At 33.4% G+C, this 27,027-nt stretch overlaps 1 protein-coding gene across 1 annotated transcript in view; it reads right to left on the bottom strand.

Annotated features, from left to right (window-relative positions):
- Positions 1–467: 467 nt before the first annotated feature.
- The window catches only part of LRRIQ1 (leucine rich repeats and IQ motif containing 1), a 173,725-nt gene continuing 147,165 nt past the window's right edge, over positions 468–27,027 (bottom strand). Inside the window, exons 23-25 of the mRNA XM_067698708.1 lie at positions 8,117–8,246; positions 5,620–5,680; positions 468–663 (exon numbers count right to left, since the gene is read on the bottom strand). Coding sequence (XP_067554809.1) covers positions 511–663; positions 5,620–5,680; positions 8,117–8,246 — 344 coding nt within the window. The 3' untranslated portion in view covers positions 468–510. The remainder of the gene's footprint in view (positions 664–5,619; positions 5,681–8,116; positions 8,247–27,027) is intronic.

The raw sequence follows: 27,027 nt of genomic DNA, 5'->3' as shown, positions 1-27,027 counted from the left end.
CAAGTTTACAATTGGAAAAAGTCATCATTAAGAAATATAAACTGTCATCTTTTCAATGGAAATAGTTTTTAACAGCATGGTTTTGACAGTATAAAATTATTATCTAAAATCTGTTATTTAAAAAAAAATTTCCTTCAAAAACAAACTTTACTTACAATATATATTAAATTAATGACAAAAGACCAAAACACACCACTTTGATATATAAATCCAACTTTTTACAATTAGCCTAAACAAATTCTTTTAGAACTAAATGATCAAAGAATTCAATACAATCCATGGGGGTTGGGGGGTGGGGGAGTAGACCACTGAGTCACAGAATACAATTAAAATAAAAACTGATGCTATTAATTCTGAAATAATTTAATTCTGTTTATATCAAAAGAAGACATTTAAAGAAGGAAAAAATTCAAATGCATAGTTTTGGGCAGTTCTGGTTGCTGGCATCCTACCCCTTATCTGTTAAAGAATGCTTGCTGGCATTAGTTTCCATCAATTCATTTGTGATTTCTAAATTAATTCTGAAGGAAACCACAACTTACTTGAAGATCCTGCTGAGTGTCTGTGTGCCTCATTTTTTTTTTCTCTCTTCACAGACAAAGCACTTCCACTGGTCATGGAAAAAAGGTCTAAATCCGTGTCTTCTCTGCTTACAAGCCTTGCCTGGGAGCAGTGGGAGAGAATGTATACAATCATGAAACAAAATATGACATTTTCTGAATGCAGCTCACATTACCCCAAATAAACAAACAGGCTCTGTCAAACAACCTTCTTCAAAATGATACCACAATCCTTTATTTCTGCCCAGGCAGAACAAATGCACTATGTCAAAGCATTTTTTGCAAATAAGAGCCAATTTTAAAATTGAGGTTTGCTATTTGAGTTTGTACAACAAAAGAAAATACTTTAGTACAGTAATTTTGATGAAAATCAATCTTAAAGGCAACTGACGAAACTTTAAATAACTTAACATCATTTATTTACCAAGGATATTATTTAATTCTTAATTGAATGTTAGAAATGTCACATTGGATTATTTTCTGCAATATTTATGTTTTACTACTTATAAAATTCCCTGAAATGCCTTTCATCACATATTTGTATACTACAAAGTCACAAAAGATCTCTGCCTTCTCATTATAGTCATTATTAATATAAAAATACTATACATTAAGTCTAATTTGGGAGTAAGGATAGATAGAAATTTCAAGATATTTTATTTTAAGGACATATGTGTTAGGTAATTTATTTCATCTAAAATTACTCTCAGAACTTTTATTACTATCTTGGGCTGAACTTAAGAGTTGAAAGGGTCACTTCTTGACTATAAAATATTGTTTCTACATAATGTCTAATATCATTAAGTAAGGATTTATCAGGATTCAGCCCTGAAGTGGGAGAAAATGCCATGATGGAATGCAAAGAAGCCTCAAAGTAGCTGGGATTTCACCCAAACCACTGAATGCTTGAAGTCCTGTGAGAAAGCATTGTCCTTAATGTCTGATGTGAGAAAAATTTAAATAGAGGGAAATAAAGCCATAAAACCATCGCTGTGGTTAAAAAGCTATCCCCATATGATGAGCTACAAAAACTCATGAAACCTGAATCTAAAGATCATCTTCTTTCAGATCCAGATCTTTGCTCTTCTCCTTTACATCCCCTTCCCACCTTCCCACCTATATGCATGACCTTCTCATTGTTAAGTGAGCAAGTTTGCTATTACTGAACTCAGAATAGAAACCATTCTATAGCATCAGTCACTTTTTAAAATGTATCTGGCTAAGTGATACAATTGTTTTGTCAAAAAACCTCAGTAGAAAACTGTTGAAAATGAAATAAATAACAATTGGCTTCCAATTTACACTTGTGATTTTAGTCTAAAAAATGTAACACATTCTTTCCCGATTTTATTTCAATTAGTGCACAAGAGTACGTATTTAATGTTCCCATTAGAATAGCTCCATCAATGCTAAGACATCAAAAGAACCAGTCAGGAATAAGGGGTAACTATCAAAGCAATACCACAATTTTGGTGAGACCAGTTACAAAATGAGGGAAAACATGTTAACCACATAGGGGACTCTCCTGCTGGCTAAAGAGGCTTTATCTGTAAGCCTCAGGATTTTAAAATCAGGTTTTATTTGCTTCAATTTAATGACATAATTTCACTACACCTACTTAAAACGCAGAAATCCCACCCTCCTCCAAACAAGACAATACCTACATGTCAAGAAAATATTTGTGAACACATGCCTTCCAAAAACCTTATCATCTAAGCCATTAATATCCAAAAGATTGTTTCTTCCAAAATAGAAAACAATGTCAGTTACTAAGTAACCTTTACCTTTTTCTTTTTTTGATTATGCTTTTTTTGTTTTATCTGAGAAATCTTTGCCTACAACAGGTTTTTGAAAATACCATACTATGTTTTCTTTGAGAATTTTTATAATGTTAGCTTCTACATTTAGACCCATGATTCATCTCAAATTTATTTTTAAGTAAGATGTGAAGTAGGAGTTGAGATTCATTTCTTTTTTCCATGTAGATGTCCAGTTGCCCGGCACTATTTGTTGAAAAAATTATTCTTTCCCTCTTTTTAATTGCTTTAGTATCTTTAAGGAAATCAATTAACTTTATAAGTATGGTATTCGTCTGGACTCTCTATTCTTTTCCATTGATTATTTTTTTTTATGAACATAACATACAGTCTTGATTACTGGGGTTTTATAGCAAGTCTTGAAATCAAATAGTGTGACTCTCCTTACTATTCCTTTTCAAGAGTGCATTGACTATTCTAGGTCTTATGCATTTTCATATTTAAAATTCCATTTTAAAAATCTGTCCATTTCTACTAAAAAGCTTTCTAAAGTTTATTGAATATATAGATCATTTGGAAAGAACTGACATCTTACAATTTGAGTCTTCCTATTAATGCACGTGGTATATCTCTTTGATTTTTTTATAAGCAATGTTTGATAGTTATCATTGTAGGGGCCTTGCACATATTAATGTTAAGATTTATCATTTAACTCTTTTGAAAATTCACCTTCTCCTTCTGCTCAATCCTGCTTTTTTCATCCCTCAAAGGAGTTGTTCCTGAAAGTCTTCCCCAATTAACATCCTGCTTTCAAATATCAGAATCTCAGAGTATGTTTTCTGGAGAACCTGAACTATGACTGTCTTCTGCAGGAAAATGCTAGCGTTTTGGGGGGATAAATTTAATAAACAATATAATTGTCTAGCTCTATGACATGCCTTCTGAAGTATATATGTGGAAGTAAGTAAAATAATATCTTGTTTCCATTTTTCTCATTCCTTTCTGTCATACAATATGCTTTAATCCGATTTGGAAGACAGAGAGGTTATTTATTAGCTTCCTCAAAACCCAGCATTTGAACGTTTGATTATGTCTAACTGTCCTCACTTTTGAAGGTTAGTGATGAATATTCTAGATGATATTTATATTCATCCCTATTATTAAGAAATAACTCCATTGTCTTTTGGTATGCCTTGTTCTGATATGATGTTAGCTGTCAATCTATTGTTCCTTTGTAAATAAACTTTCAATTCACTACTTCTCTATTCTATGATGTCTAGTTGAGGGTTCAGCTCAATGATATTTTTTATTTCCAGAATTTATAATAGGCTTATTTGCATATCCATCTCTCCTTTAATTAAAATTTGATCATTTTTGTTCCATAATTTTCTGTCCTTTTATTATGGGTGTTATTCTTATGTCTTTGAGGATCTTAGAGTAGCAGCAGTTGCAGCTTTTAAAAATTTTAAGATTTTCCTCTTAGTTGTGGCTTGGTCCCAGTTGTGCAATTATCTGTACAAGTTCCCCCTCTAGAAGGGTGTTTTTATTCTCCAACACCCTGCATGATTTCCACTCTTGGCCTTCAATTACCCCAGTATCCTTTTAGCATAAATCCTTGATCCATTCCCCTGTCTTGACTCAAAAAAAAAAAAAAAGTCTGTTCTACTACTATTAATACTTACCTTGTTTTGTGTACAGCTGTACCTCTTCAACATATTAAAAAAATCATTTATCATTGCTATGTATTTGCCATACATTTGTAGTAGTATAATATAGTGGGATAGAGAGGAAGGAGATTAATGTCAGAGCATTAATCTCATAGAACCATTTTGATTAGTAATCTACCCAATCTGTTTTCATTCATTTTTAGAGGTATAATAATTAAATGTAATATCCCTTCCTTTATCCTGGCATTCCTTGGCACTTTTATATTCCCCATTCTTGCTCCAAAGTGGCCACACAAAAATCTGTGCAAAAGTGCTAGTCAATAACACGTAGGGTGTTAATAGCCTGAAGTACCAATTTTCCTAGGGTAATCTACATGTCACTCTGCCACAGGGATCTCTATTAAAATGCAAGAAAATACTTGCTGAGTGATTATTTCAAATATGTACATAGATTCTATATATTTTCATAAACACACTAATTTTAGCTATTGTCCTAATTTTTCTCCTCTTTCAGGAAAACTCCTTGAATGAGTTATTCATGAGAATGATGAATAACTGCTCTGGATATGATAATACTAGTTCCCATTAGGGAATACATTATCTTTTTATACTAAATTCTACGTGTTAAGTTAAATTATAATCAGTTTTCTTGGTGAGTGTAGAATTTGAGCAAGGAATATTTACTAGTTGACATAAATGGAAGGTGTCATAAAGTTAGGGTCACTTGATGCATCCATTTTCACCTGCCAAGGAGGCCACACACTTCCATCATTGGTTAGGGTAACCTCTTCTCTGGAAATTTCTGGAAACACATTTAAAATTTCTTGTTTGGGGACTCTTTCTCTAGACTCCATATTGGCCATTCTCCTTCTGCTAATATAGTCTTCCTTCTAATAGCATATATATAGTTCAACTGACTTTTGCAATGCCCATTAGTTATACTGTCTAGAGTCTACACTCTGGTGACCAAGTTAGAACTTGGTTGTTCCTAAAGCTCCAACAATTAAAAAATAATTTTTTTTGACGTGGCCCATTTTTAAAAAGTCTTTATTGAATGTGTTACAATATCGCTTCTGTTTTATGTTTTGTTTTTTTGGCTGCAAGGCATGTGGGCTCTTAGTTCCCCCACCAGGGATCGAAACCTGCACTCCCTGGATTGGAAGATGAAGTCTTAACCACTGCACCACCAGGGAAGTCCTGAGCTCCAATAATTTACACTTTATTACTTAGAATGGTGGAGTTCACAATTACTTTCTAATTTTTATCTGGTTTGATTTCCTGAGTTGTGAGGGTAATTTGCTGTTTCCCTCAAATACCCTACTCTTAAAATATTCTAGAAAATAATGTTATCATACAACTTCTTGTCCGGAGTATTTTAAAAAATACGGTAGCATGCTAATATTTTAAAATCTACCATATAGAATTAATACTTTAAAGTAATATCATATTTTAAAGTTATATTACAAGCCAAGAAAACATGGTACTATTTTAATACATAGCATTTTGACATTATCCCAAAAAGATACAGTTGTGGTATTTTCATAATTTACACTACTTATGGACATATCTTAAAGTGCCATTTATTGAGTACTGGTGTGCACAACATTTTTTCTGAACTTTAAACACATTTCTTACCACAAGCTGAACTCTTCCACCATTAAGTACATCTGGATCTAACTCAGGCAAGAAGTGATTGCTGCATAGTGACAAAAACAGAAATCATATTATATAAATGTAGAGGAAGACTATGAAAGACATGCCCAAAGAAAATTTTGGGAGAAATAAATAATTTACAAAATGGAAATAATAGTTCTCTTAAATTAGGTGACATGCAAAAATACATACAAATTTACATCTTTTCATAGTCATTTTAAAATTCAGTTTGACATGAAATTTAAATTCCTAAACAACACTTTAATGCTACCCTTCTTTGCCGAACATAAGCACATACACAGATCAAAAATCTGAAAGTACCAATAACCATAGCTAATAAATTGTAGAAAATATAAATATTTTACTACATGTACTTATATATCTTACTTATAAGAAAGGCAAAACTTCCTATTTTTAAAATAGCTCTGGTGTATTTAAGGCATCATACTAATGCTCACAAAGAACTTCTGTTGATATTTGGCTTTTCAAGAACTTCCGTTTTTGAAAACAATTTTTCTTAAAATATTACTACCTATATCTTCTTTTATATATTACATTTTCAAAACAGAAAATCCATCAACAATTGCCTGCTGCATTATATGTTTAAACATAACTTATTTAGGAGTAAGGGATGTTGTGAAATGTTTAAGCATATCTAAAATACATCCTGAAACATTTTGCTTGTATTTTTCACATTATCTGTACAGATGCTTTTATATTTCTAAACCAGACCTCTTATACCTGGTTAATACAGACGTTAAGCTATGGGTTATACTATATTTGTTTACAGTCCTAAGAATGTCATGTTACGAATTATGCTAAATTGATTAATACCAACATAAAATAAATTGTGCTTGCATTAATTAGAATACTTAGCAAAATAAAAAAGTCTCAAATGTTGATTGCTTTATTCCTATTTTCTTTGCTCACAATGAAATAGGATATAACAATCCAGATTTTGAAATGTTTTAATTTCACTTTCATTCTTCACTTTCTTTTCCATGTTTTTAAAGAAATTATATGGATAGAATTGACTACACACAAAGGTTTCCATTTGTATATATTATAAAAAAAGGTTTCATTTTTGCACATTATAATTTTCTGCTAAATTAAGTTTCAGCCCTCATAACTGTAGATTTATTTGTTTGTTATACTGGTTTACATATTTAATAAATGCTTATAATAGTGCTTCTTTTTTTACTGTTTTGTGGATATATGTAGCTAAAATGAAAGTCTTAAAAATTTATGTCAGCTGTATAGCACAGGGAACTATACTCAATATTTTGTAATAACCTGTAAGAGAAAAGAACATGAAAAAGAATATGTATATGCTGTACACCTGAAACTAACACATTGTAAATCAGCTATACTTCAATTTTTAAAAATTTATGTCAAAATATTATATCCAGACTTCTTTTTCCTTAAAACTTTGGTTTAGTGGTTATGCACTTATGTAACATAAGTGCTTTATGTTACATTTTTTGGGCTGAATTTTGTTCCTTCAAAGTTTATATGTTCAGATCTTAATCTTCAATACCTCAGAATATGACTATGTGAAGATAGGGCCTTTAAAGAGGTACTTAAGGTAAAAAGAGGTCATAGGGGTGGGCCCTAATCCAATATAACTGGTGTCCTTGTAAGAAGAGGTTAAAACAGAGATAACACAGGTGGAGGGATGGTCATGTGAGGACACAGTGAGAAGGTAGCCATCTGCAAGCCAAGGAGATGGACCTCTAAAGAAACCAAATTTGCTGACTGTTTGATCTTGGACTTATAACCTCCAGAACTGTGAGAAAATATAGATACATCTCTGCTCTTAAAGCCACACGATCTGTGGTATTTTGTTATGGCAGCCCTAGAAAACTAATACATACATTAATGTAATAAAAATTTATTGATTACCTATTAAGCTCAAGGCACCTTGTTTGCTGCTAAGGGACATCAACATTTGATACCCTCAACCTTGAGAGCTCACTTCTATTGTGAAGTAGAGAGATAAGTTATCATCTCACTATAAAGAAGAGGAAACTAAAGCATTGAGACATCATTGAAAATCAGTTACATGACTAGTAAAGTGGCATCAGGGTTGAATTATAATTTTAACTGCCAAACATATATGATAACAAAAATAACATAAAATAAAATACTATACCTCCAATACATATGATATTTATAAACAGTTAATCAATACCATGCATTTTACTTTATAAAGTAGAATCATTTGTGTGGTTCATCATCACCATCAATCATTTGTGTTGGTTTTAAGCAATACAGAAACTAAGTTCTTGAATATTTTATGGTGAAAAATATAAACAGTGATCAAATCTATTCTACATAAGAGGCCATTTATAACCTGGCAATGTAGAGTATTGGCCTTTGGCTATATAAAGTCATGTTTGTTTTAGAACAATTAACCTAGGTTTCAGTTTTCAAGATGTATTTGCAATACAAAAATCTAATTTAAAGGAAATGACCTCACCATTTCATGTTTCTGGAACTAGTTTCATGAACCCCAACCTGTGTATGAAGCCATTGGTATGTATATTCTTTATTCCTTTCCAATTTTTCATTTGCAGTGGTATCCTTACACATAAATTCTTCTTCCTTACCTAGGGAAAAAGTATGTAAATTTTATTTGTTATTTAAAGAGATCAAATTTTGGCCAAGCAGTTCAGTCTAGGCTAACAATTTTATCACAAGAAAAAAAGAAAAACAAGACAATTTAATTAATGGGAGCTAAATCATCTGTAAGAGAAATAATGTCAGTCACTTATAGATTAAGTGCTTTTCCAGCTTGGTTTCAAACCCACCTATTTTGAAAAATAAAGGAGTTGTTTTAGTGCAACCTACATTTTATAGGGCTTGGTTTTTAGTGTTTTAGAAAATGAAAATAATTATTTTTGGTAGATGGAATTTAAAGTCTAATTGTTCTCATGCTATCTTATCCATATGTAGAATTTATAAATTATATTGAGGATTTTCAAAACAGAATTTTAATTCTATGTAAAACTAAGCTTGGTTCGTGTAAGCTAGTACAATACTTAAGTTAGGATATCATTTATATTAGGTTTAGGAAACCTGTGCTAATGCCATAGCAGTGATTTCAAAGATGGAGGGGGGAAAGCGTAACAATGAAGATGGGTATGGAGAATATGCAAGAGGAGAAATTATACAAGGTAAGAACACAAGATAACAAATATAAAGAAAAATAAAATAGTAAGAAAATAAAAGAAAAAGAAAAATCCGACCGTTATATTCACATTTAAATTTACTATATATATATTTGTAGTTTTCAAAAAAAACCCTGCAGACATTGCTGCTACATCAAAGTCATGCATTTGAGTTATAGTGAAGACCTGTTGTTTTAGAGCACTTCTCTTGAGTTGTTAGACTGCTTCTTTTTTGGTGCCATCACCATGCTTAGGGACTTGTTAGCATCGTAGACTTGACTGACAGTACACCAGAGAAGGTACCTCTTGAAACTAACTCATGGTAATCAAACTCACAAGAATTCTATAATTTAAAACCTGATGTTTAAAATGTCAATTTATTAATTGGAATTATTCTTTCACTATAGATCTTGGTACATAGAAAGTCATTTTATATTTGCAAGTTGTTTGGAAAACAAATGGAGCATGGTGCAAAGCCTATTTTGAATGCTCGGTGCTGTACAGAGACACATACATGTATACACATGTATACATCACACATGTATACACACACTTAGCATCTGTCTTTCTGAATATGTTGAGGATGGTACATTCATCATGTCTTTTTATTCCTTAAAAGTTACTGTGAAATGACTCTAGTTTTCAGTCCAAAGAGATACTGGAGCCAGTTCTCAGGAAAGCTACAAATCAAGATTTTTTTTCTCTAAATTATGTTACTTAGTAAAGTTAACTTCCTGTTAACTTCTAGTGCCACTTTATGTTTCTAAAATGGTCATACCCCTTCTTCCTGAGTTTAAGCCAATCTCTCCACAGTTGCTGTATTGAAGGAACAATTACTTCACTTTCAAGGGCTGACCACTGAATCCATGAGCAGACGCCATTTTGATAAATGGCCTTCCTTATAAAGAAACTATAAAAGAGACTCAAACGAAGGGAAGATTTGGGGTTGCTACACCCATACTGCATTAAGCATTAAGTCTCTTCGCCAGCAGAGTCCCAGGCTTTTATCTGCCTTTCTTGGTTGACTAGACCAAATGGTGAACCCATGGGTACAATGACAGATGGTAGTGAGGAATCAGTGACCCTGATAATCAACTGAACCCACGACTGGAAACTTACCTGCTCTTGATATGTAGAGAATCGTTTTGTAGCAAGTGTACTTTTAGCTGAAAATAAAAATTATCTCTACGTCTTTCTATTTTTTAAAATAGTGACATATACTTGCAATAGTCCCTTTTTAAAGTGTTCATTCTGAAAAGTTTTCCTCAACTGTACGACAACACTCCAAAAACCCTAAGTGGTTTTATATCAGAACTCAGCCAAGGTTCTAAACAACAATCCCTGGGTAAAGATTAGAGATTTCACTGTAAGGGTCCAATTCATATTAACCCTTTTAACCTGAAGGCATAGATTGGTAGATTGGTACGAGTTCAGTGTAAAAAAGAGAACTAGCATAGTGGTGATATTGGTTGGATGTATTCAAAAATACTGCCATTCAAATGCTGGAGGAAATGATTCTGGTAAATGATTTTCGCTAAACCATTTTAGGATTACCCCTGTCACTGAGGAGAAAGTAGTATTTACTCCTTGAAGCTTGCTTTTAGCATCTTGTGTGGGAAGAATGATGGTGACCCGGATTACTTAACAGATGCTTATCACCTTCTACTCAGGCTCCCCAATAAATCCTCTTGGTTTTAGAAGCATCATTTGGTCTGCAAAACTCGAACCTACTGCCTATCTACTGCTCTTCCCTGCTTCTCTGGGTCTTCATAAATTTCTCGTACCATCAACCTAAGAAAAAAGGTCTCCTTTTGATTCCTGCTCTCCCCTAGTTACTACAGTCTCTATATGCTGCTTTACTTCAAAACACACATTTTAATAATTTTATCTAAACAAATTGTTAAACTTTTTATTATAAAAATAATACATTTTCATAATAGATGATTTTAAAAATACCGAAAACTAAAAAGTCAAAGAGAAGAAAATCCACAGAGAGCCCCACTATTCAAAGACAACAACTGGATAACACTTTTAAGGCATTTTCTTTTAGTTCTTTTGTTCATAGATTTGTTTTTTGTTTACATACAATTGTATGTATCCTATACATTCTACTTTTCAGTTAGTACTACAACAAATGCATTCTATGTAATGGAAATCTCATCCTGAAAATACTTTTAGGGGTTATGCACTGTGAGGTACTAACTTGTTACATGAAGGTTTTTAAGTATCCTATTTAATTAATCCACTTTTTCAGGTGGAATTAAAGATAACATGTCTGAAGTTATAAATATTTTGAGGGACACAATATAATCTATATTGTCAAATAGTTTTTAAAACTTTCACCAATTTACCACATGCTATATGAGGTTATTCATTTCACTAAGCCCCTAGTCAACATTGGGATATTAAATATTTTAAAGCTGTTGATAGTTTGAGAAAAATATTGTCTAATATGATTTTAATTTATATGTGTCTACTGCTAGTGAGATTGAAAGTGATTTCATATGATTATTTACCAATTATAGGTCATAAAGTGTAAAATATCTTTCTTGTTCTCCCCAATTATCTGCTGGATTCTAGTATTTCCATTTTTGTCTTCAACTGACATTCATAACCCTTTATCTGTTATCACTGGTGCAAATATTTTCTTCTCTAGGTATCCAAATTTATCTACTTGCTAAATATTTTCTAAACTATAAACAATTTTCCTCTCATAATTTATAGGTTTGTATCTCCCAATTTGATAAACTTATCTAAAATGACACATAAGATTTCAGGGACAAATTCTATACTCTTCTAATATTTTGTCTTTCACACTAAAAGATACCGGTTGTTAACAAAATTCTTTTAAGAGGAGTCTACTCTCTCCGTCTTTCCCTTCCATTTCCTCCTTAATTTATTGCAATCCAATTTTGCCAAATTGAAAGTGTCCTTACTATGAGGGCCTTAAACCATCTTATCTACCAAACACATTTATTCCTTATCTTCATTGGCCTCTCTGCTGAATTCAACTACACAGAACATTTTCTTTGTCTTAAAACTCTCTTCTCTACAGGACTTTGGAACATCAGACTTTGAGTGCTTCCTTTCAGTCTCCTTTATATTTGTGTTCCTTCAGATGTTGATGCTTGTCATTCTGCAAGTATCTAGGAGCATCCGCACCCCTGCTGTCCACCACCACACCCCATGCCTGGTATTGTGCTGGCTGTTTTTTTTTTTTTGGTACTCGGGCCTCTCACTGTTGTGGCCGCTCCCGTTGCGGAACACAGGCTCCGGACGCACAGGCTCAGCGGCATGGCTCACGGGCCCAGCCGCTCCGCGGCATGTGGGATCTTCCCAGACCGGGGCACGAACCCATGTCCCCTGCATCGGCAGGTGGACTCTCAACCACTGCGCCACCAGGGAAGCCCTGTGCTGGCTTTTGATGCCAGCCAATTAGATATGCATTGTTTATTGCCTCATGAGGCTGGCAGCTTAGAGAACTAGATATCACCAACCTCTATCTTATTCCTGTTCTCAGATCCAGCTGAACTTCAGAATCACAACTTGTTTTTATCATTATCATCCTACTAAGTCTGGTTTTCTTCCTGAATTCCCAAGTCATTCAGACCTGGAGTAAACCTTGGCTGCTCATTCCTTATGTAATGACATCTAATCCAGAAACTGGGTCTAGTCTCCCTGCTGGGTATCTCAGTAATACCTGGCTCCTCCTTTCATCCCCACTGTCCTCATTTTCAACAGGAGTGAGCGAAAGTCTCTGTTGACTTACTGACATTCGTGCTTCAGCTCACTGCAATATGGCTTCCTCCCCACACCATTTCACTGGAACTGTTCACCCCAAGATCATTAGTACTGCTAAATCTTCGGGACTTTTTGAAATTCTTACTGACTCCTCTATGATATTATACATTGTTCACGTCTTCCTTCTTAAAAGGATTATTTCCTTTGAGTCTTGTTTAATTCCACTTATCTGGTTTTTCTCTGCCCTTTCGTCTAATCCCCAGTTTCCTTCAAGGGCTCATCTTCCTTCGCTATCTCTTCCACTCTCAGGATTCTTCTCTGGGGTACTATCCTGGCCCTATCTTATTCCTTGGTTATAATCTTCCTGTAAGAGGATATTCATTCAAGTTCTTCAGTCACTTTCCTTATCTCCTTCTGAAATGTATCCATCCAAAATCTCTCCACTGCGGTATCCTACAGATAATTTAAACAGAATATGTAAAAAGCTGAACTCATGTATTATCCCACCTTTTCTAAGTTCCTGTAATTCTACCATCATCGTCAATGTAAAATTCAGAAACCAGAGTGTTGTACTGAACCAGCATTCTTCCTCACCCTTCAGCTGCTGATTTTACCTTCTAAATTCTTTTCATTCTGTCAAATTTCTGGTATTTGCATTGTGACTATTTAAATTCAGCCTACTATCATCTCTTCTTAGTTACCATAACAGCCTTCTCACTGGTCCTTTTCCTTTTGGCATTGTTCCCACTTATATATCTCCATACTGCAAATAGTCTTGCTAAAGTACACGTCTAGTTTGCTCTTTCAGAGGTTGAACTCTTGGTTCTCTACTATCTTTGGATAATGTTCAAAACATTTTGCATAGCATACAGGCCTTCCTTATACCTTCAGACACATCTATTAAGTTCCTGCCTCAATCATCCAGATGTATTATAATTACTCAAAATGATCTTTTTTGCCTACAGACATTGTGTTTGGGATTATCCACTTTACCAGTGGTGTTCTTACTTCAGGTCTTCAGGTCTTAGTTCAGAAATTACATTCTTTGGGTTAAGCTCCTGATCTTTGAACACTTCCGTTCCTTATCCAAATTAGGTTAGAGATGCCCTCCAAAGGATAATATAGAGACCCCATGATAGCATTTATTACATTATACTTTACTTACCTATTCATGTGTCTGTTTTGCCTACTACAATATACACTTTTTAAGTGATACCTAGTAGGACGGTGCTCAACAAATATTGGTAAAATTACGGAGTGATTGTCATAGTTGATTAATGTTCTCTGAGAAATATAGAGTTGGAATTTAGATTTTTAGCATGTAGATGAACCTGTGCATTGTGGAGAATAACACATGTCTAAATGTGATTAACTTAATTATTATAATAGAAACTTCAGCTCTGAAAGCCAGAATTAGATTGGGATAAAAATTGACAACCAAAGGTAGTAAATTTAAAACAATGTGTGTGTGTGTGTGTGTGTGTGTGTGTGTGTGTATAGTTACTTTATAAATAAAATGTTAACAATGTACACAATCCTAGAAGAAAGCAGTTCAGCTTTAAGAAGTTCTCCAAAAGAAATGAAGTCTTGGCGGCTTCCCTGGTGGCAGAGTAGTTAAGAATCCGCCTGCCAAGGCAGGGGACACAGGTTTGAGCCCTGATCCAGGAAGATCCCACATGCCGTGGAGCAACTAAGCTCGTGTGCCACAACTACTGAGCCTGCGCTCTAGAGCCCGCAAGCCAACTACTGAATCCTGCGCTCCTGGAGTCCACGCTCTGCAACAAGAGAAGCCACCGCAATGAGAAGCCTGCGCACTGCAATGAAGAGTAGCCCCCGTGAGGGTGGGTGGGGTGGGTGGTGGTGGGATGAATTGGGAGATTGGGACAGACATATATACACTAATATGTATAAAATGGATAACTAATAAGAACCTGCTGTATAAAAAGATAAATTAAATAAGATTCAAAAGAAAAAGAAAAAAAAAAGAGTAGCCTCCACTCGCCACAACTAGAGAGAGCCTGTGCGCAGCAACGAAGACCCAATGCAGCCAAAAATAAATAAATAAATTTATTTAAAAAACAAGAAATGAAGTCTTTTTTAAATTAATGGAAATATTTTTTTTTCTTCATAAAAAGCAAAATAAGTGTTCATTAAACTCATATGCCTCAAATTAATCAGTTTTCTAAATTTACAGAGGGAGGTTAGGATTCAATTATCATTGGGGGCACACAAAAAGAAGCTAATTATTTATATTTTTAATACATATGGTGACTTCCCCATGACTATTTTCTTTTCTCTTAATGGCCTTTCTCAGTAATATAATAACAAAATACTCTTGGTTTCATGGACGGAGATGAGTTCATTTCTTTACCAAAAGCTTTTGAAGGACGTGGTTGCATGCTGAGCAAAATGCTTCATGTGATGGAAATATTTTTGGTAACTTTGATAGATGGCTGATTCTATGTATCTTATGCTGGGAACAGTAAAAATGTGATTTACATTATAAAGTGTAAGTGGTCTGCATGTGTTTATTAAAAGAAGTTATTGCATCATACCTCACAATAAAGGACAAATAAAATTGGAGTTTGGCATAAATGTTATACTAATAGAATTTTAAATTCATTAACATCTGTATAAATACTTGTTGATAGGCTGTTTATGGCTTCTTTCTTAACCAATCCAATCTGTTGTTGGAAAGTTGACAGCACTGGCATGAAACCAATAACTCTCTAAGAGCCATTTGTGTATGACAAGCAACATTTCTATTCTTTTAAAATATACTTAAATATGTATGTAATTGATCACTAAAGAAAGATTACTCTATGAATAAAGAAGAGGACTGTTGGTACAAGAGTTTAAAAACAGAAATTTGGGGAACAGAGCCAAACTATATGTAAGGGTCAAAGGCTAACTGCAGCTCTAATCACTCCTTTACATATTTCACTAAATTTTATGGCAAAGAGGGTTAAAAAAAAAAGTACTAGAATAAAAAATACTTGCTAGTTTCTGACATTTGAATTTTCAAAATTCATCTGTTTGGGGGGTGTTGGGTAATACATAAAGTGTATGAATGACCCTTATGAAAGCAAAGAAGAATCAAAGTGAGTTACTAAATTATACATTTTAAAATACATGGATTTTGTAAGACGTAACTTTCAATGCCATGGAATTGCTAGCTTTAAGCAAATCCTCTGGAATAACAGAATCATTCTTTTACAAATTGGGTATAGTTGTGCTTATTAAACAGTTATAAGCCTTCTGTATTTATGTATAATTCTACCTGAAAGGATATGCTTTCCCAATTGTATTGTTCAGTTGAGCTGTATCTCCTCATTAATGTCTTTATAGAGGAGTACCAACTACTACATAAAGAGTGATTCTTTGGTTTCTCCTGTGACAGCCACATAACTCAAGAAAATAGCAGGCTTGTTCATGTATGGTGTGTCCATGTTTGCTGTTAACCAGGGCTGAGACTAGGATAAGGCAAGTGGGGCAAATGAGGTACTTGCCTTAGCACAAAATTTAAGGGAGTGCCAAAAAATATCAGTAATCGAGATAAATAATATTTTAATGTAATATTTTAAAAGCAAAATTAATGCAAAAATCCATGATGAACAAAATATCAAAGTTTTAAATGACAGAATCTGTAACAGGGTGGTGCTAAGCACTATTGGAGCCTGAGGTAAAAGGGAAAGTTGGTAATACTGATCCTTCTCTGCCATGGTATTGGCAGAATTATCCATTTCTAAGTAATACTAATAAAAGTATCAACAGGACACTGTTTTAAGAACTACCAGATAGCCACTGTCTAAGATTGCTTTCCACTGTTTCTCATGAATCAGGCGCACCACTGAGCTTTCCAGTAGACGAGGCCCTTGATTTGTGACATATAAGAAAATAATTATAGAATAAATTAATTCAGTCTATAAAGGAAAGCTATACATTATTCATCTTTCTATCTGCCTAGCAACTAATTAGCACATAGTAAGTTGACTTTTCACTTATTGTGTCATGTTGGGCAAATTACTCCTTCTCTGCCTCAGTTTTCTCCTCTTAAAATGGATATATTAACAATATAAAACAATAGAACACATATAATGCTGCACATTTAGTCTGGATTTAATAACTGTAGCCATTTTTCTTTTCTTTTCTTTTCTTTTTTTTTAAGTGAAATGAGCTCCATTATGCATAGCTTTAATGCTGTCTCAGTTATCACAGGCTAAGACTTACCTACCCTGGAGGTGGGACTATCTATAGAAGTTTCTAAATCTAGGCTAAAATCAAGGTTTCAGGTGGTCACTGTCAGGAGGGGAAGATTCCAGGATTAACCACAAAATTAGACAGAAAAATTTTCTGGGTGAGTCCAGGAAGTCCTCCTTCCCAGAATTCTAAATCTGCTTCAGGTATTTTTAAAAATGTATTTATTTCATAATATATGAGGATCTTAGTGTGTCTTTAATACAGAAGAATTAATTTCCAAAAGATAAGAAGGGTACAAAGTTCTAATTGATTTGAAGTTATTTCAAATAATTTTTAGCAGTTGCTCAGTAATAACCATGAAGGAGGCTCCATTGACATGATTCTCTTCTGTTTCACTCTCTCAATTTAATTATCCTTGGAGAATATTCCTCTATCCAACCTAGACTCCCTCAGGGAGTGTTAATGTAGTAGGTCATCCAAACTAGGGCCCACCCAATAGAATAATGGAGAAACTGATGATGTAAGTAGGTTGGCTTTCAAAATAACAGGTTATAATGGCCGCATAAATATTACTGCCACCTGTGTTTTGTTTTTTTGTTTGTTTGTTTGTTTGGTATAGTTTAGACTTCAGCTCCCTGTTGTATCTAAAAGTTTCTACTCTTTGGTAGAAAGACATCTCTAATTCATGTATATTTATTAATTGAGGCCAAGTAGGTGATTAATTTTCTTTACTAGTTTTATTTCAAAAGAAGCCAATAAGCAGTATTACATTGGTACATTAATGATAGAGGCTTGATGAATCCAATTAGACACTTTTATCATTGTAATCATTGTTTTTGAATAGCTATAAAACAGAAATGCTCATAATGTATATGTCTATACATTCCTATATATTTCTCATTGATTACTTATTAATTTTCTGCATCTGATGATTTCTGTATTTGCCAAACTTAAGAATACAGATACACTTCTGTTACAGGTAGAGATAACATCATATGAAACACTGAATAATTAAAGTATTGCTTGATTATAAAAAAAATAAGTAAATGTAAGTAAAAATAATTTTCTTTCACAATTTGAGTAACAACGTATCAGAGACTAATAAACCTGGCCCCAGACTTATTGTTTTTCATTGGTAATAATTTAAGCAAGTATCCCATAGCCTGCTGAAGACTTAAGAGTTTTCTAAGTGGATACCCATTAATGAAAAATTTTTATCTTTTATTATATTACCCACGATAGAACTTTGTGTAGCAGAACTGCATTTGTAAATGAATCAGGGCCTCCATTCATGAAAAGCATTACTGCTCTACTCACAGTCTAGTGGAGAAAGAAGTCAAGGTAGTAATTATACAACTTCCCTACAAAATTAACTTTTAACTTTATTTAGATAAATATTGATTTGCGGAGCTCTTTTATTTTTTGTAGAAGAGGAATTGTGGGTGGGGTTTAAAGTGGGAAGGGCCCTCAATTGGGTAAGTCACCTCCCTTATCAGAGCCTTAGTTTTGTCATTCATGAACATTAGAAAGAAAAGCAAAATATGGAATGCTTCATGAATTTGTGTATCTTCCTTGGTGTTGTCAGTGCTCTGGACCTAGGCCATTCTAATAGGTGTGTGGTGCTATCTCAGTGTTGCTTTAATTTTTATTATCCATTTTAAATACCAGGTTGGTTGTTTTATTGTTGAGTTTTAAGAGTTTTTGCTATATTTTGGATAACTGTCCTTTATCAGGTATCTTTTGCAGATACTTTCTCCCAGTCTATGGCTTGCCCTCTCATGCTTTTGATAGTGTCTTTCACAGAGCAGAAGGTTTTAATTATTTATTTCCTGCATCATGCTTTTGATATTATATCTAAATGTTGATCACCAAATCCAAGGTCACCTAGATTTTCTAATACGTTATCTCCTAGGAATTTTTAGTTTTGAGTGATTGCATTTAGCTCTATGATCCATTTTGAGTTAATTTTTGTGAAAGTATAAGGTCTGTGTTTAGATCCTTACTTTTTTTTTTCTTTTAGTTTTTGCATGTGGAAGTCCAGTTGTTCTAGCACCAAGAGTTGGAACGGACTTATCTTTTCTCCATTGTATTGCCTTTGTTTTTTTAATCAAAGATCAGTTCACTATATTTGTGTGGGTCTATTTCTCACCTGTCTATTCTGTTTCATTGATCTATTTGTATATTCTTTTGCCAGTACTACACTGTTTTGGTTAATGTGGTTTATAATAAGTCTTGAAGTTAGGTAACATCAATGCTCCAGAAAGTATTTTAAAATGAAAGTTCGAGCTCATAAAAAAGGTAGAGAAATCCTCAGAAGTGAGAAATGACAAGAAAACACAAATATAAGGATGAATGAGTCTAGGGAGCTATTGTACAGCATGATAACTATAGTTAAAAATATTGCATTGAATACTGAGAACTTGCTAAAAGAGGAAATTTCTCATATGCTCTCATCACACACACACACAAAATGATAACTATGTGAGGGTATGATACTTTAGTTAGCTTGGCTTTGTAATCATTTTTCTCTACATATGTATACCAAGTCATCAGGCTGTACACTTTAAATATATATACTTTTTATTAAAAATAAAATTTAAAATATTGCTGAAAAATTACAAAAAGAAAATATATAGGTGTAGCAAGTGACTGTTTACGAGTTATCTCTCCAGGGTAAGGGGGAATGTGCCCTCTAGTAACTGACTGAAGTAGTCAAAAATCTTTCAGAGTTGGTTAGGTTAAACTCACACTTCTAAAAATTCCCATTAATACAGATCTAAAGAACACAAACTAATTAAAACAATAACAAAAGTCACTAAACACCTTGGGAAATAAGCCATTAGAGTGAGAATCAACAGAAGAAACAAACCATAAAATCGGTCCACCGAATCACGAAGGTAGTGGATTTATCAGATATAGAATAAAAAATCAGCATCTTTAATTTGATAAAATACACAAAATATTATGTATCTGCATACCTAAAAATAGATCTTAAAAGGTATTAAAGCAATAAGAGACTAGTAAAATCAGGAAGTTTTGAAAAACATGGGTAGCAATTCTAGAAATGAAATATAATTGATAGGGTTTCCCTGGTGGTGCAGTGGTTAAGAATCCGCCTGCCAATTTAGGGGACACGGGTTCGAGCCCTGGTCCGGGAAGATCCCATGTGCCGCGCAACTAAGCCCGTATGCCACAACTACTGAGCCTGCACTCTAGAGCCCAAGAGCCACAACTACTGAGCCCATGTGTCACAACTACTGAAGCCCGCGTGCCTATAGCCCATGCTCCACAACAACAGTAGCCACCGCAATGAGAAGCCGCACACCGCAAAGAAGAGTAGTCCCTGCTCGCTGCAACTAGAGAAAGTCCACGCGCAGCAATGAAGACCCAAAGCAGCCAATAAATAAATACATTTATTTTAAAAAAAAATATGATTGATAAAATCATAAAACTGAACTATAACTGATATTACTAACTCAACAGATGTAGTAAACATAAAATTTGATTGAAGAAAACAATTAGTGAACCTGGTTTGCTGTCATTATGCATTATTTATGAAATTAGCTATTAATTTCCCCAAAACAACACACACCTATTTTAGATTGTTACCTGATGTTATAAACCTGAGATTTACTCAGGATTCACATGACTGAAAGTACTGGCATTTTTCTGTAGAGACTTAAGAAATTCTTTCTGTCTTCTGGCTCTATAACTCAAAAGAATATGTTAGTGGGCATTCTTAACTCCTATGAACGTGGAAAGCACTCAGCTGTGGTCTCAAACAACTCTAAACTCACTGGTTGCTTAGTATTAGCAATATAGTGAATAGGGCACAAGAATAAGACTTAGCAGAAGGTTCTTGATTTGTCGCTAACTAGCTGTTGCATCCTTGGTAAATCACTTAACTTTTCTGAATTTCAGTTTTCTCACTTAAAAAAAGATTGTGTGTTTTTATTATGAAAGAAATACATTTTCATTTGTGAGTTTATCCCTGAGTTTAGCTATAGTAAATACATAAAGATTAATAACACTATCCTTAGGCTAGTAAAAAAACACAATATGATAAAGGGTTCTAGTAAATATCTATACCTAAGAAATTGATGTCTAAGATATATTCTTAATATTTTGAGGTGGCTGTCTCAGGAGAAAAGAGGATAGAATGCGATTTGTTGAGCAACCAGAATACTCTCGAGAGACCTTATATATCTCATTGTGTCTTTACGATATCCTTGGAAGAAAACAATAATTATCCCCATTTTTCTGGAGAATGAAATGAAAGTTTTGAGCTTATGTAAGTGTAGTATGAATTTGAACCTTCGTTTGGCTGAGTCCAAAGCCCACAGTGTTTCCATTTCATCAAGAAGCCATATTTTCCCATGAAATTCCCCTTAATGTCAGATTCTGAATATGGAAATAAATGACATTTAAAATGTTCCTAATATACCAGCTGTAATAAATAACACAGAATTTCTTTTTCTCTTGTGGATAACTTTTGGAAAATGAGGAATAATTTTGAGATAAAATTTTCCATATTTGGTCTCAGAGGAATTTGTAAATTTCTACTAAACCTATTCAGATGTTAAATTATGGGAATAAAAAAGAACAACAGACCTTCTAGCCATAGGAAATTATGTATAAATTGGTCAAAAAACAGTGTTCTATAATGCTGTACTCTTCCTATAGTAAATGCTTTATGAAGAGTAGCTTTTTCACACATTTGAAGAATAAATTTATGACTATTTAAAGCATATTTTTTGTCTCTGCTCTCTGAAAAACTAATTTTTAGCTACATGTGCTTCTGTGCTACAAAAGAATTATAAAACAGCATATTTTGACCTAAAGATAGTAGAACTCTGATTTTTTTCCCCCTTTTTTGTCTTCTCCTTGTAAACTTAAATGTAAATGGTTTGGCTTAGTTTTTGAATTTACTTTTCAAATTAAGAAAACAATTTTATAAAGAGAAAATTTTTACAAGTTGAACACTCAAAATCATAGACAGTAAGTAGGACATAATAGTTAGTTAGATTAACAATTACTATATGGTTGCTTTAGTCTGAATTCTAATAGAAGGAAAGGAGAAGTAAGTCATTGGTTTCACATTCAAAACTGACCTAGTGGTAGTGTTGTGACACAGTTCTCCATTTCTGAACATCCAGGAAGTGTGGCACTAACTAGCCTTTTGTTCCAGACTACTTTTTCAAAACCATTTGTATACCAAACAGCCTTATAAGATGAGATAGTGTCTCCTTTGAAGCAAAGGGCAGATTTGTTGGCTGTCCAGTAAAAGATAATGTTTTCTCATCAGTACAAAATGCAAGTTAATTTACAACCCGTTATAAAGTATTTGAGTTTCCTAAGCTTGGGGTTTCTCAACTGAGACATAAACCTACCTTGAGCTCAGTATCCACCTGGACTCCTACATGTTAGTCCTGTGGAAATTGAGGGGCTAAGGGAACCAACACAAATATTCTAGTGCTCAGGCTGCTTGCTATGCTGTAAATAATAAAGCTCTTTGTCCCTGACCTAGGAGTCTTGTATCTTCTGCCAGTATTCATAAAATAATGTCAGGCTACCTTTCTACCTGAAAGTAGGATCAAATCTCAAACTCTCAGAGTTTTTGACATAGAAAAACTTTAATTTTGCAACTTAAAAAAATGAATTACCAATAATGGGCACATATAACTATATAATGAATCATTCTTGCTTTATGAACTGTTGTTTAAGCGTGTGTGTACTTTATCCCATCTTTTTGATTGACTCATTTTGTGGGAATGCTGTTAGTAACCACAGGTGTGTAATTATTGTTTATTAGCTATACAGTAGTTTTAAGGAATACTAACTTACAATATTCTAGGACTAAAAATGTGTCAAATTTGCCTGGTTGTGGCTACGATTTTAGGACAAGTATTAGGTGAATAAGCACAAATAAACCTTATGCCAAGAAACATGTCATTTTCTAAAGCAGAGAGAGAAAAAAGTCTTGAAATCATGCAGACCTTGGCTCAAATATCAAAATTGCCATTTCAAAGGTTTGTGTCCACCAGAAAAAAGAAAATGGTAGTAGTCTTTTTATCTACAGTACTCAAATGATTTCATAATGTTTTTTAAAGATTTATTTTTGATGTGGACCATTTTTTAAAAAATAAATTTATTTATTTATGGCTGCATTGGGTCTTTGTTGCTGTGCACAGGCTTTCTCTAGTTGTGGTGAATGGGGGCTACTCTTCACTGCAGTGCATGGGCTTTTCATTGCGGTGGCTTCTCTTGCTGTGGAGCACAGGCTCTAGGCACACGGGCTTCAGTAGTTGTGGCACACAGGCTCAGTAGTTGTGGCACACAAGCTTAGTTGCTCCACGGCATGTGGGATCTTCCCGGACCTGGGCTCGAACCCGTGTCCCCTGCATTGGCAGACGGATTCTTAACCACTGTGCAACCAGGGAAGTCCTGGATGTGGACCATTTTTTAAAGTCTTTATTGAATTTGTTACAATATTGCTTCTGTTTTATGTTTTGGTTTTTGGCCACAGGCATGTGGGATCTTAGCTCCCTTACCAGGATCGACTCGTGCCCCCTGCACTGGAAGGCAAAGTCTTAACCACTGGATCACCAGGGAAGTCCCTGATTTCATAATTTTGCTTCACAGGTTGGCAAGACATGTATCATTCCCATTTTACAACTGATAAAACTGAGATTTAAAGTGGTAATGACCACATTTTCTGCTTTTAATTCAATTCTCTCTCCACCACACCAAGTTATATTAAATTTGTATCATTCAAAAATGATAGGCTATGTTTTCATAACATATATTCCAGCATAGTAAAATAAATTGAAAGACAACTCTGGTTACTATTTCTTTTCCATATATTGAAAATCTTTCAGTAGTATAGGATCCCTTGGCTTTAGGAAAGATGCTTATAGTAAGTACGTAGAAGGGAAATGAAACGTAAAATTGGTGAAACGAAGTACAGAAATACTTCTGGGCAGAAAAGGGCTATATGAGTTTTATGATATTGGAATACAGAAGTAAATCTGGACAGAAATAATGAAAGAGTTGAAGGGCTAAAAATGACACAGAACTTCCATTTGGGGAAATAAAGAGGGATAAATCAGTTCTTCTGCTAAGACAAACCATAAATTCAGAATATAATTTAAAAAGTAACCTTAAGATGTGAATTTATTGTAACATGATCCCAATCTGATAGCACCTCTATATACCTGGCAGAACTGAAAACATCATCTCTGGAAAAATGCAGGGGAGGCAGATTTGAGAAAAGCAAATATAAATTTTAGAAATGAAAAACAAAATAATCGAAATTAAAATCTATAACGCGGGTTTACTTGCAGATCAGACAAAGCTGAAGAAATAATGAACTTGGAAATATGTGAGAAGGCATTATCTAGAATCTAGTGCGGAGGAGCAAAGAGATGAAAAATTTTAAAAATAAAAATATATAGAGAAAGCTAGAGAAAATTTAAGTTATGTTTAATTGGAGTTGCAGGAGGATTGACAAGACAGCATGAGGCAATGGCAATATCCAAGATAATGACTGAAATATTTCTTGAACTAGATGAAAGACATCAACCCATCAATTCAAGAAGGTGAGTAAATCATAAACAGGATAAATTTTAAAAGAAATCCACAGCTAGACTCATAAGAATAAAATTATTTACTGCAGAAAAACAAAAATCTTAAAGTAATGAGAAAAAAAGCAGCCAGGTTATCTTCAACAAAGTTGCAGTTAAACTGACAGCTAATGTCTTAAGAGCAACATGAGAAGGCAGAATACAGTAAAATATCTTCAATGATCTGAAATTTGTATGAATGAAAGAAATTTACTGCCAAACTGTAATTCACCAGAATAAGGACAAAATACAGACATTTTCATATTAACAAAAACTGAGTTTGCTACTAGCAAACTCTTATTAAAGAAATTTATTTAAATGGACAGTCCTTTTCACAAGAAAATTCCAGATGAAAGATCCATGTTGCAAGAAGACAGAAAAAAATCATAAATATGAAATATGTTGGTAAAATCAACATAAATTGACAGTATAAGTAGCAATAATATCTTGTGAAATTAAATATGTCACAAGTAAAATACAGAGAAATATTACTATATAATTCAGAATTGAGTTAAAATGTTCTAAGATTCATATACTCCCTAGGAAGATAAAAAGATTGGTTAATTCTAGATTATGTTAACTACATATGTTATGATTTCCAGAGTAAAAACTAAAATGAATATATACAAATAATATTATTTCCACATTAGTAAAAAGAAAACAGAAAGAAAAGAAGTACTCAATCCAAAATGAAGCAAAGAAAGTAAAGAAAAAGAACAGTGTATCCAGGCTAACAGAAAGCATAAGATAAGATATTCATTCAAATATGTCAGTTCTTACATTATGCATAAATGGTTAAATAATCCAGTTAGCATATAACAATTTTTTCTAGATTAAAACAAAAAAATCCAAGAGCCAAACTTAAATTATGAAGGTACAATAAGTGTGAAAATAAAAGGATAGAAAAAATATACCACAAACACATTAACGAAAAGAAAGCTGGTGTTGTCATGTTAACATAAAACAAAATAGACTTTAGGGCAAAAACAAACAAACAAAAAACCCCTAAATTTACTAAATATTTACTAAACATTTCTAAACATTAGTGCTGTTTCAAAATAATAAAAAGTTCATTTAACCAGGAAGATATAATACTTTTAATTTTAAGAATATAATATAGCCTCAAAAATAATATAAGGTGTCTGTTCTCAGACCACAATGGAATTAAATTAGAAATCAATACGGGAAAGATAACTGGAAAATCGCAAAGTACAGGGAGATTAAACAACACTTCTAAATCATACATAGGTCAAAGAAGTAATCTCAAGAGAAGCTCAAAAATATTTTGAACTAAATGAAACTTTGAACTAAATGAAAATGAAATGAAAATACAACCTATTAAATTTGTGAAATGCAGAAAAAGCAGTGCTTACAGGGAAATTAATAGCATTGAATGCATATATTAGAAAAGAAGAAAGATCTAAAACAATAATCTAAGTTTCTACCTTAGGAAATGAGAAAATAGAGAACAAATTAAATTCAAAGTAAACAGAAGAAAAATAATAAGAATTAGAGAAGAAATCAATGAAGTTGAAAATAGGAAAGCAATAGAGAGTATCACTGAAACCAAAAAGCTAGTCCTTTGAAAAAGTCAATGAAATCAATAAATCTCTATCCGGGAAAACTACGGGAAAAAAAGACAAAGAACACAAATTACCAATATCAGAAATGAAAGAGGGGACATCACTACAAATCCCATGGACATTAAAAGAATAATAAAAATATGCTATGAACAACTCTATTCCCACAAATTTGATAAACTGTATGAAACGGACACATTCTTTGAAAGACACAAATTTCCAAAGCTCACATAAGCATAAATAGATGGTCTGAATAGGCCTATATCTACTTTAAAAATTGAATCAATAAAAATTGAATCAATAAAAATTGAATCATGATCATCTATATAAAAAATCTAAAATAACCAACAAAAAAACTTCTGAAATTAAAGTGATTATAGCAAAGTTGCAGGATCTAAGGTAATATACAGAAGTCAATCACTTTCCTATATACCAGCAATGAACAAATGGAATTTGAAGTTAAAAAACAACACCATTTACATTGGCATCCCCCAAATTAAAGGCTTTAGGGATAAATCTAACAAAATACGTACAAGATCTATATGAGGAAAACTGCAAAACTCTCATGAAATAAAAAAGAATTAAATAAATGGATAAATATTCCATATTCATGGATTGGAAGATTCAACATTAGCAAGAGTTCCGTTTTTCCTAACTTAACCTATAGATTCAACAAAATCCCAGCAAAACATTTTGTGGATATTGACAAACTGACTCTAAAGTTTATACGGAGAGGCAAAAGATCTAGACTAGCCAACAAAATATTGAAGAAGAACAAAGCTGAAAGAATGACACTACACTACTTCAAGAATTGCTATAAATCTATAGCAAAAAAGGCAGTGTGGTATTGGCAAAAGAACAGACAAATAGATCAGTGAAACAGAGCAAACAGCCCAGAGATAGACCCACAAAAATATGGTCAACTGATCTTTGACAAAGGAGCAAATGGAACAAAGATAGTTTTTTCAACAAATGGTGATAGGACAAGTGGACATCCACATACAAAAAAATAAATCTAGACACACATCTTACACCATTCACAAACATTAACTCAAAATATATTACAAACTTAAATGT

Source organism: Pseudorca crassidens, chromosome 11, assembly GCF_039906515.1.
Source record: "Pseudorca crassidens isolate mPseCra1 chromosome 11, mPseCra1.hap1, whole genome shotgun sequence".
Lineage (NCBI taxonomy): Eukaryota > Metazoa > Chordata > Mammalia > Artiodactyla > Delphinidae > Pseudorca > Pseudorca crassidens.
This window is presented reverse-complemented; position numbering and strand designations above follow the sequence as displayed.